The sequence below is a fragment of the Sceloporus undulatus genome, chromosome 11, assembly GCF_019175285.1.
Source record: "Sceloporus undulatus isolate JIND9_A2432 ecotype Alabama chromosome 11, SceUnd_v1.1, whole genome shotgun sequence".
Lineage (NCBI taxonomy): Eukaryota > Metazoa > Chordata > Lepidosauria > Squamata > Phrynosomatidae > Sceloporus > Sceloporus undulatus.
In genome coordinates this window covers 6464777-6475521 of record NC_056532.1, presented here as the reverse complement: position 1 = coordinate 6475521, position 10745 = coordinate 6464777, and the positions used below count along the sequence as shown (strand labels likewise).

Genomic DNA, 10745 nt, shown 5'->3' with positions numbered 1-10745 from the left:
TGGTTTCCTGAGATGCCATTCAGGAGGCGATGGAAAGGTTCCCATTTTATATCCAAAGGGATCTGGGAGTCCAAGTGGACCACAAGTTGAACATGAGTCAAGAGTGAGATGCGGCAGCTAAAAAAGGCTAATGCAATTTTAGGCTGCATCAATAAAGGTATAATGTCTAGATCAAGGGAAGTAATAGTACCACTATATTTTACTTTGGTCAGGCCCCACTGGAATACTGTGTCCAGTTCTGGGCAAAACAATTCAAAAAGGACATTGAGAAACCGGTGCCATGTGTCCAAAGGAGGGAGACTAAAATGGTGACGGGCCTGGAAACCATGAAGCCCTATGAAGAATGCCTTAGGGAGCTGGGGATGTTTAACCTGGAGAAGAGACGGTTAAGAAGAGACACGATAGCTCTGTTTAAATACTTGAAGGGATGCCATATTGAGGAGGGAGGAAGCTTGTTTTCTGCTGCTCCAGAGAATAGGACCCCATGGAGCAATGGATGCAAGCTCCAGGAAAAGAGATTCCACCTCAACATTAGGAGGAACTTCCTAAAAGGAAGGGCCGTCCGACAGAGGAACACACTCCTTCCTTGGAGATTATAGTGGAGTCTCCTACCTTGGAGGACTTTAAATGGAGGCTGGATGGCCATCTGTCAATGGGGATGCTTTGGTGGAGAGTTCCTGCATGGCAGAATGGGGTTGGACTGGATGGCCCTTCTTGGGATCTCTTCCAACTCTATGATTCTATGAATTTAAAATGTTGTGTATCAAATTTACCTTCAGACAACATGTAGAATAAGGTGTATCAGAAACATACGCATACTCATGTCGGGTTGGTCTTTACATAGGAAAATATACTTTATTGAGCAAGAAGAAGAAAATATACTTTACCGCGTCAGAAAAGCAGATGATTGAACAAAGGAGCCAGCTCCTCTTAAGGTGAAACGTCTCCCTTATCAGTTCAGAACATAAATGCACAGCCAGGCAGCCTTGTCCCAAAAAGACTGGACCTGCCCTTTTGCAATCAGTCTGGGTTTTAGTCCGAACTGTCACTTGACGTAGAAGGCAGGAGTTCCCGCCTCGGTTGCTGACGTGGACGTTTCTTGCGGCGAACCTGCGCCGAGAGGAGACGCCGTTTGAGGACCGCTGGGAAGGAAAGAAGGAAATACAGGTTGAAAATGTTGGTCATCCAAGGTCTGGGGGATGAAAAGGTCCATTTGGTGCTTCCAAGCTGAGCAAATGTCAAGTTCTGGGCATCACAATTCAAAAAGGACATTGAGAAACTGGAGTGTGTCCAAAGGAGGGCAACTAAACTGGTGAAGGGTCTGGAAACCATAAAGCCCTATGAGGAAGGACTTAGTTAGCTGGGGATGTTTAGCCTGGAGAAGAGAAGGTTAAGGGGTAATATGATAGCCCTGTTTAAATACCTGAAGGGATTTCATATTGAGGAGGGAGCAAGCTTGTGTTCTGCTGCTCCAGAGAACAGGACACAATGGAGCAATGGATGCAAGCTCCAGGAAAAGAGATTCCACCTCAACATTAGGAGGGACTTCCTGACAGTGAGGGCTGTTTGAAAGTGGAACATGTTCCCTTGGATTCTGGTGGAGTCACCATTCTTGGAGGTCTTTAAGCAGAGGCTGGATGGCCTTCTGTCAGTGGGGATGCTTTGATGGAGAGTTCCTGCATGGCAGAAGAAGGGGGTTGGGCTGGATCAGGGCCCTTGCGGTCTCTTCCAACTCTACGATTCTATGAAATGTGTGTTTCTGGCTAAATCTTGTGTCGGTGACAGTAAATAAACAGCAAATAAAAATGCTATTTTTTTAAAATACCTGAGAAAACACCTCTCTAGGAATTTCTTCTAGGTCCTCCAGTGCAACTCTGTGGTGAACAGTTCACCAGAGGTTGGCCACAAAATCATGCTGGAGGACCTATAAATGCCTATACAGGTATTCTCTTTAGGAATCCCTAGGTCTGGTGAAAGTTGGCCTTGTGTCGGTGAGTCCCACAAGCTCTCCATGCCCGAAAGGTGCCCCTTGGGGAATTCTGTGCCTAGGCCACCATCCCTTCACCAGCTGTGTTTGTACTCACCGGCCACTGTGTCGTGGTCCTCCTCGCCCTCAGCCGTCCAGTAGAGGCTCCGTCCGCGGCGGCATTTCTGATGGAGCCGGGTATACAAGACGGCCAACGTCAGCACCACCAGCAAGAAGGTGAGGGCGCTGGCGGCCCAGGCGGCTTCTTCGGTGCGGGGGGTCGGGACGCGGGCCCTCACCTGTTGGGACTTCCCCAGCTGGCTTTGGGCCTTGACAGTTTCTCCGCTCGGACACCGACATCCCCCTGCGGTGCGGGCTTCTCCGGCCTCAGTGGCAAGGGTCGTTTGTGGCCCTGTTGGGGTCAGATGGACCCCCTCCTGGCTCTCTGATGGTCCTGGAAGGTCCTTTTTCTCAACCAGCAAAGGGAGAGTAGAAGGAAGAGGTCGACCTTGGCTAGGATGTGGTGCCGCTAAATATCCAAACCCACCCAAAAGTTGTTGCGGCCAATGTAGGGCCCGCCGTTGCCTCACCGATGGGTGCAAGCCATGGTCTGGTTTTGGCCAATGTATGGTTTGCCAATGTAAGGTTTGCCTTGCCAATCGTCGTAACTCATGGTCTGGTCTCTTGTAGAACAGTTTCTGCAAGACCTGGACGTAAAGGAGGAGAAGGAAGAATATCCTCCGTTTAGGAGATATTTGATTCCACTGTTGATGTTGCTGCGCGCCTTCAAGGCGTTTCTGACTTACGGCAAGGTTTGTTTAGGGGAGGTTTGCCCTCGCCTTTTCCTGAGACTTGAGAGCGTGTGACTTGCTAATAATAATAATAATTTTAAATTTATATTTCCCGCTTCTCCCAAGGATTGAAGCAGGATTACATTATTTATAATTACAATACAAATATGAACTATCAAATACTAACACTGAATTAAACATTCCTATTAGTTCCTTAAATGAACAAGCAACTACAATCCTATGACCGTCATCGAGGGTGGAGCATTAGTTATGGTTGTATATAGAATCGGGTGGATATGACCGCCGGAAGGGATCCATCTTAAGTGCCTTCTTAAAGGCATCTATGGCAATAATAAGACGGATCTCTTCCGGTAGACTATTCCATAACGTGGGGGCCGTGGCTATGAATGCTCTATGGGAAGTTGGTATTAATCTCAACTACGTTTCTGTCCAAAGTCACTTAGGAAACCTAGTGGCCACACAAGACATTTGGACATTGTTGAAACCTGCAAAGGGAGGTGAAGTGGGTCAGGGAAAAGGCGCAGAACTGAGGGATTTCCAAGTCCGCACTGGAAAAGGATAATGTTATAAGGATAATATTCTCTTGTTATCAGAGTACAGTCCACCCTTGGCTTACGCGGGGGATCCATTCTGGTAGCCAAATACCACACATGCTCAAGCCCCATTCAAGTGATTGGGGCTCGTGCATGCAGCAGTGTGGTGGAGTGGCATCGCGCATGCACCATGGATGCACACTCCATTCATCTGAATGGGACTCGACACCCCTTGTGCCCTGTGCACTCCTGCGCAGCTTTCAGCATATGCTCAAAGTCACGTATGATGCGGGCGAAATGTGCTGTATAGTTGAGCAAGGACACCATTTTAAGGTTTTCACAGGATTAACTGCAACGTGGGGTAAGACTTTATCACTGACTGATAACAGCTATGTTCCCATCCCCCTTTTTACCCCAAATTGCCCATTAACCTCACCTGTACCCGGTGCAACGGGCAGATCGCTTTACCTTCTACCCGTTTCAGCAAACGGTGATATCTCCAGTTTCTCTTTGACTTTGCGATCTGCCTCTTGAACCGAGACCCAACTTGGACCAGATCCGCTTCTGCTCTCTGGAGGGAAGCATCCCAAACTCTTAATTCCAATGGCTAGGAGACCAAATATTCATAGTCACAATTGTGATCGCCACCTTTATTATTTATACATCACCTTTGCCCAAACTTTACAGTTTAAAACGAGTGCAATGCAGGCTGAGTCTCCCTTGCCCAGAATTCCAAAATAGGATGGATGAGACGGTGCCACCTTTGCTTTTTGAGGGTTCGATATACACCAACTTGATTCCACGCACAAAATGATTTTTAAAATATCAAGTATAAAATGATCTTCAGGCAACTGTTTGCAAGGTGCATATGAAATGTAAAGGACTTGTATGGATTTGGGTCCCATATATATATATATATATATATATATATGCAAATATTCCAAAATTTGGGGGGCGGGAATCTAAAACACTTTTAGTCCCAAGCATTGTGGATAAGGAAGACTGAACTCTATATGGCTAAAATGATGCAGAGGTCAACATGAGAATAGAATCAGTTATCAAGCGTAAAGCAATTTGAAACATATACTTAAGATGCAAATAATGGAATTAAAAGCAGTGCAATAAAAGCATTCCAGCACTCACTTAAAAGTCAGGTAGGCTTATATCAGGTTCGAATCCCAATAAGGATTTGGGATTCAACCCATCGGCACCTAAGCCACAGAGGGCTTTGTGGGTCATGACCAGTGTTTCATTCATATTCTGCCTGGACACAAAAAGGGTGATCACCAGAAGTGCTTTGTGGCTCTTTTGCCTGAGTGCCCACTTTGCACCCCATGCTCTTCTTACCTTTTCCCATGTGGGACCTTCATGTGGGGTGAGGATGTGGTGGGGCAGGTACGCTTGTGCGAGGAGGAACATCTGCCGGTGGAGCAAGGAGTGGGCATACGGGTGGCAAAGAAAAGCGACTCCTTTGTGCTGCGGAGGAGAAGAAAGGCACACTTCCCTGAGAGCATGTCCCTGTTTTGCATTCCCTCCAACTATCCCAATCTGTCAGGGGCTATCCTGACTAATCCTCTGCCATCCCACTTTTCCCAGCTGCTTTTAAAAACGTCCTGGTTCCTCTCTCTGCCTCCACTTTTGTCCTCAGACTTGCTCCAAATTGCTGCAAACTGAGATCAAAATGCAAAATGTTGTTCGCAGCCAAAGGGAATAGAGAGGAGGGGGCAGAGTCTTGCTCCCTTGCCGGCTCAGGGTGCGTCTACACTGTAGCACAGGGGTCGGCAACCTATGGCCCGCGGGCTGCATGCGGCCTGCCGAGGCCTAGGATCCGGCCCCAGCCCAGCCCAGCCACAGATTGCCGCCGAGGCCTTTGGCCTCCAGTGCAAGCGTGTGGGGCCTGCTATGAAATACTGAGATTTGTAGCTTTACAGGGTCTTAAGCTTTCTCTGGCAAAGTGTGTCGGTGCCCCACCAAACTACAAGTCCCAGCATTCTGTAGAATGGAGCTGTGGCAGTTAAAGCGGTGTCAAACTGCATTATTTCTACAGTGTAGATGCACCCAGAGGTTCCTCTAGGCTGCTTGCAAAAAATAAAGGGCTCTGCCAGTCCTGGGTGGCAAATCTGTGCCATCCCTTTGCTGTGATTTCTGTGCCAACTTGTGGCTGCAAAATTTGGGAAGGCAGGAGGAGGCGGTCTCTAAGGGTGCCACCTGGGCAGTTTCTCATTGGCTCACAGCAAGGGGGAGGAGCTATACCATCAGCAAGGAACCAATGAGGGAGAAGCAGTGGGGGGAACCTTTGTCCCATCCCTCTGGATATTTGAGCAATCTAAAGGGACAAGGATCTATTTTTGCTTGTGGTCAGTTTCTTAAAGGAAGGAAGGAAGGAAGGAAGGAAGGAGATGGATAGAAAGACAGAGGAAGGAAGGAAGGAAGGAAGGAAGGATAGGTATTTAGATAGATAAACAGATAGCTGGATGGCTAGATAACTGGACAGATAACAGGATGAATGGATAGATAGATGGTAGGTAGGTAGGTAGGTAGGTATCATAGCTGAACAAAAACCTGGGCTAAAGCTCAGGGAAATTACCTTTTTCATTATTACTGTAGCTAACATTTTGGGGCAGATTGCAACTCCCATAGTCCACAATAATAACAATTTTGTCAGTTCTGCTTCAGGCTAAGCCCTGATCTTGGCTGCCAAGGCAGGTCAGACAAGTGCCAAGTTGTCCACCTGTGCCAGGCGACAGACTCAAAAGGAAGGGTTCTTCCATTTAGGTTTGGGAGAAGTTCCTTAATGTTAAGTTACTCTGCTTCTCCAAAACAGAACCATTCCAAAGAAAAGGAGTGCTTTCCCAGCGTTTTAAAAACTGCGTAACAGGACAGGAAATCGCAAAGAAGAAAAACAACCCAATTCTTCAAATTCAATCCAATTAAAAATTTTCTAACACTAGCCTTCACTCTCCTGCACAATCAGGAGAGTTTGGGAAGCTGTGTTTTTTGGACTGCAGGGCCCAGAATCCCCCAGCCACAGCTCCAGATACATCTGAAAGACATTTGGGCTTTGCAGTCCAGTTCCCCTGGAGCACATCTGGGCTTTGCAAAACCCAATCCCTCTAGAACAGTGTTTCCCAAACTTTGGTCTTCCAGATGTTTTTGGACTTCAGCTCCCAGAATTCCTTACTGTTGGCTAAGCCAGCCAGTGCCTCTGGGAGTTGAAGTCCAAGACACTTGGAGGAACACAGTTTGGGAAATACTGCTCTAGAAACACCCCAAACAAATGCTGTTGTTTTTGTTTTTGTTTTTAAAAGCCATCCTTCCCAGAGGGCCATGGTGCAAGGGCTAAGTTTGGAATGCATTGTTGTTGTTTTTTGAGGGGGGGGGGTGAACTGCAGCTCCCAGAATCCTTGGAGCATATGTTCTTGAACATAGATGCTTTACAGTCCAGAGACAGAGAGAGAGAAGCACCCACCCCAAAACAAAGGCTGTTGCAGATCTCCCTCTGGCCCTGGCCAAAGAGGTGAGGTTTGGTTGGGGATGTTTGCACTGCAGCTCCCAGAATCCCCCAGCCATGGCTTTAGCTATGTCTGAAAGGCATACAGTCCACACAGAGAGAGACCCAGAGACAAACAAGTCCACAAGAGACACACAAACAATGGCTATTGGTCTCCTCTTCAAAAGACAAGCCACCTTTGGAGAGGGCCTAGGCTTGGCAGGGGGATGCTGGGCCTTGCAGTCCTGTCCAAGCCCCTTTCCAGGAGCTGTGGCTAGGGAACGGGCCCAAGAAGAGAGAGAGATGACCCCCACACCCCCCTCCAGGCTTCCTCTGGATGTTGGGGACCCTCTCCAAGCTCTCTGCGCCTTACCTTCCCAGGAGGAGGCTCTCCAGATGTTGCACCGCTGCTGCTGCTGCTTCTGCTGCTCCCAGCCAGGCTGAGCAGGACCAAGAGGATCGGGGCCCCCGGAGAGGACCCCCAGGACACTGGGTCCCTCATCCAGATCCGGATCCAGCGCCAGCTCCTCGGCCTGGGCAGCTGGAGGAGCCAGCCACCTCTCCGTGCGTAAAAACGCACCGCCTAGTGGCCACCGCTGTATCTGTAGCACCTCTTGCTGTGGACTACATCTCCCAGAATCCTCCAGTCCCGGGATTGTAATCCAAAAAAGGAAGAGGAAAAGCATGCACTGGAAGGTTTAGGCTCCTTAGCTCCCTGGGTGCCTTTCTGATGCTGTCCATTGAGTGTTCTTGGTTTACCAAAAGAAGGGCTGATATTCAATGGAAAGCCCCAGGAAAAGGATCCTAAATTCAGGCACCAGATCTGGTCTTGGTTAAGCAGGGTCAGCCCTGGTTAAGTCCTGGAGGGGAGGCCACCAAGGGATTCCCTGCTACTGGAGGCTCTGTTTCAAAGGAAGGAGCTGGCCAAGCCACCTCTTGGCGAAGAAAACCTTCTGAAATGCATGGGGCATGGGACTGGAAAGCAAATGGATACACACACAACTAAGTACCAAAAAAGGTGCTATCAGCTGGCCTTGGAAGCTAGGCAGGGCCAGCCCTGGTTAGGATTTAGATGGGAGACCATGAATGGATGCCAGGCTCTTGTTTCAGAGGAAGGAACTGGCCAAAGGATCCCTTCCTTAAGAAAACCCCCTGCAAAATTCATGTTGACAGGAGATTCAAAGGCATACACAGACAGACAGCAGTGACGCGTGTCAGTGTTCCTACAAAACTAAACCCAGATCCAACAGCCACACCGCCCTCGGCCTCCTAGCTCTTTCCCCGGCTGGGAACGGGGTCAAGGCAAAGGCAAGGAAGGGTCGCAATGGCTTCCTCCGCATGTTGCACGCACCAGGCCCAGGGCACATGACCCTCTGCGTCCTCTGCTCCAAATATTTGTGTCAGTTTGCACTAAAAAAGGAGAACAATCTGCAGCAAAAAAAAGCTGGCTGGATCCATGCATTGAAGAGAGACGAGCAGAGGACAGAAAGGCGGAACTACAGAATCATAGACAATTTAACCAACTGTTTGGGCCTCTGGGAGGAAAGGTAAATAGTCGGTGGAAGGGTTCAACCACTTGTAGAAATTGCACCCGCCGCCTTGAAGTTCTCCCCTCTCTCTCCTCCCCAGTCAGTACCCTCAGACAAATACATTATTTGCTCAGTTACCAGGCAGCAGTCCAGAGCCTGAGAAATGCTAGCCGTAGATACGCAGAAGAGGATCGCTCTCGAGGAGTTCCAATGACTTGTCCACTGGCTCTCTAGGGCCACATCGGCTGGAGAAAATGGCCCTTTGGGTCATGGGGATCTTGGCCTTCTTCTTAGGCCTCTTGGTTTGGAGGTTCTTGTGGCTATGGCGAGCGTCCCTGGAAGAGGAGACAGGGGTCCGTTTTGGAGAGGAAACAGGGCACCTGGTAGGGGACTGCCACCTCTTTTGCAAACCCTCAACCCTTGCCCAAGCTTTGCTCAAAAGCTTGGCCCAGTCAGCTGAGCTGGATGCCCGGCGGTGGCCCTGGAAGAATTGGCTGAACCTCCAGACTGTCGCAAGGTTTCTGTGGCCTCCGGATCACCCCCTGGAGTTTGCCCGAGACCACCTCCAGCTGACCGACCGTGGCATTGTAGCCCTCGACTGGGTGGTTGGACCTCTGAGCCCGGGCACAAAGGTGTTTGAGACCCTGGATCCCTTGGTGTTGCTGGTTGTGCCCAATGCCACTGGCAGGATCACCAAGAATCTCCACATACTGTGCCGCTTGGCTCTCCAGGAGGGTTTCTACCCGGTCATCTTCAACCGGCGTGGGCACAACGGCTGCCCACTCACCAGCCTGAAACTGCAGACTTTTGCCGACCCGGCGGACCTGAAAGAAGCCTTGGGGTACATCCATTTCCGCTATCCATCCGCCACGCTCTTTGCTGTAAGCGAAGGTTCTGGGTCGGGCCTTTTGCTCTCCTACCTTGGCGAATGTGGGTCATCCAGCTCCCTCAGAGGGGCGGTCTGCATCTCACCCCTACTCAAAGCCAAGGAGTGGTTCAAGAGGGGTTGCCCATGGTGGTACGAATGGGCCCTCCTTCTTTTCCAGAAGCAAGAGATCAGCAGGTGGGTGGCTCTTGTTGTACAGATTTGTCCCTCTGAAGCACCCACTTGGTGGGCAACTGTCCCATTTGGTCCTCTAGATTAATGTAATGTGCTCTGTGTGGGGCTGTACTTGAAGAGTGTTTGGAAGCTACAGCGAGTGCAAAATGCAGCAGCTAGACTGGTCTGGGGTGTGCATTTTAGAAGCTGTATAACACTAGTCCTGTAAGAGCTGCACTGGATTCCAATTTGCTTCCGAGGTCGATTCACATTGTGCTGGCGTTCCTACAAAGCCCTAAATGCCTTGGGGCCAAGGTATTTGAAAGACCTTAGGAATGCCTTAGGAGCCTCCCCAGAAATTTGAGATCTTCAGTGGTGGTCCCATTGTATATCCCAAAACCTTATTAGTGCTAAGCTAGCACACAAGTACTAACACTAATGCACTAGCTCTGACGTAACATGTTAAGGCTAAGATAACGCATCAGTGCTAATACAGAATTCTCCATCATCTCTTTCTAGGTACGCCAAAGTCCTCGAGGAGGTTGTCAAAATGGATCGGGTACTTGAGAGCTGTTCATTGCGTGCCTTCGAGGAAGCCCTCTTCTGCAACCAGAAGACCCAGAGCATGGATTGGGAGGCCTACTGGGACCGGAACGACCCCCTTCGGGATGTGGACGAAGTCGCTGTGCCCGTCCTTTGCCTCTGTAGTGTGGATGACCCCATTCGGGGTCCACCTGCCGAGACCCTTCCTTGGGAACTCTTCCAGAGCAACCCCTACTTCTTCTTGCTGCTAAGCCCACATGGGGGCCATTGTGGCTTCTTCGGAGAGGGTCCCGACTCTTCTTGGGGAAACACAGTGGCCCTGGAGTACCTCTGTACATTGGTGGAGTTTTTCCGCACGGAAGAGACCACGAGCAAGAAACTCCGCCAGAAGAATGCGGTGATGGAGCAGCGTTATCATCGGAGCACTGTCCACAGCCGAGAAGCTTTACCTCCCTCCGGTCATTTTCTTCAGGAGACCTTTAGTTGGCAAAGGTCATACACTCGGTAACATTCCAGCAAACAGCAAGGCACCGCATCCCATCTGCTTTTAGAAGCTAAGCAGAGTTAGTCCTTGGATGGGAGACTGCCAATGGGTACTATGCGCTATAGGATCTATTTCAGAGGAAGGAACAGGTCAAGCCACCTCTGAGGATTCCTTGCCAAAGAAAACCCTACATCATTAAAGGGGCTGCCGTAAGTCAAGACGTGACGTGAAGGCACATAAGACACACACAAGATCTGACGTTGGTCTCTTGTCCCCAAATGCTGCAAGGAGAAAAGGTGCCTTTGTGGACTGTCACTCCCAGAACCCCCCCAGCCAGAGTAAAACTACA

At 49.6% G+C, this 10745-nt stretch overlaps 2 protein-coding genes across 2 annotated transcripts; one reads left to right on the top strand and one right to left on the bottom strand.

Annotated features, from left to right (window-relative positions):
* Nucleotides 1-829: 829 nt before the first annotated feature.
* On the bottom strand, nucleotides 830-8142 carry TP53I13 (tumor protein p53 inducible protein 13). The gene is made up of 5 exons (XM_042442286.1): nucleotides 7175-8142; nucleotides 4659-4787; nucleotides 3748-3918; nucleotides 2085-2673; nucleotides 830-1142 (listed from the first exon to the last, which is right to left on the bottom strand). The coding sequence occupies exons 1-5, from the start codon at nucleotides 7301-7303 to the stop codon at nucleotides 1033-1035; spliced, it is 1128 nt and encodes a 375-aa protein (XP_042298220.1). The 5' UTR covers nucleotides 7304-8142; the 3' UTR covers nucleotides 830-1032.
* Nucleotides 8133-10731, top strand: ABHD15 (abhydrolase domain containing 15). The gene is made up of 2 exons (XM_042442285.1): nucleotides 8133-9393; nucleotides 9889-10731. Exons 1-2 carry the CDS (start codon nucleotides 8585-8587, stop codon nucleotides 10418-10420), a joined length of 1341 nt encoding a protein of 446 aa, XP_042298219.1. The 5' UTR covers nucleotides 8133-8584; the 3' UTR covers nucleotides 10421-10731.
* The last annotated feature ends 14 nt before the right edge of the window (nucleotides 10732-10745 follow it).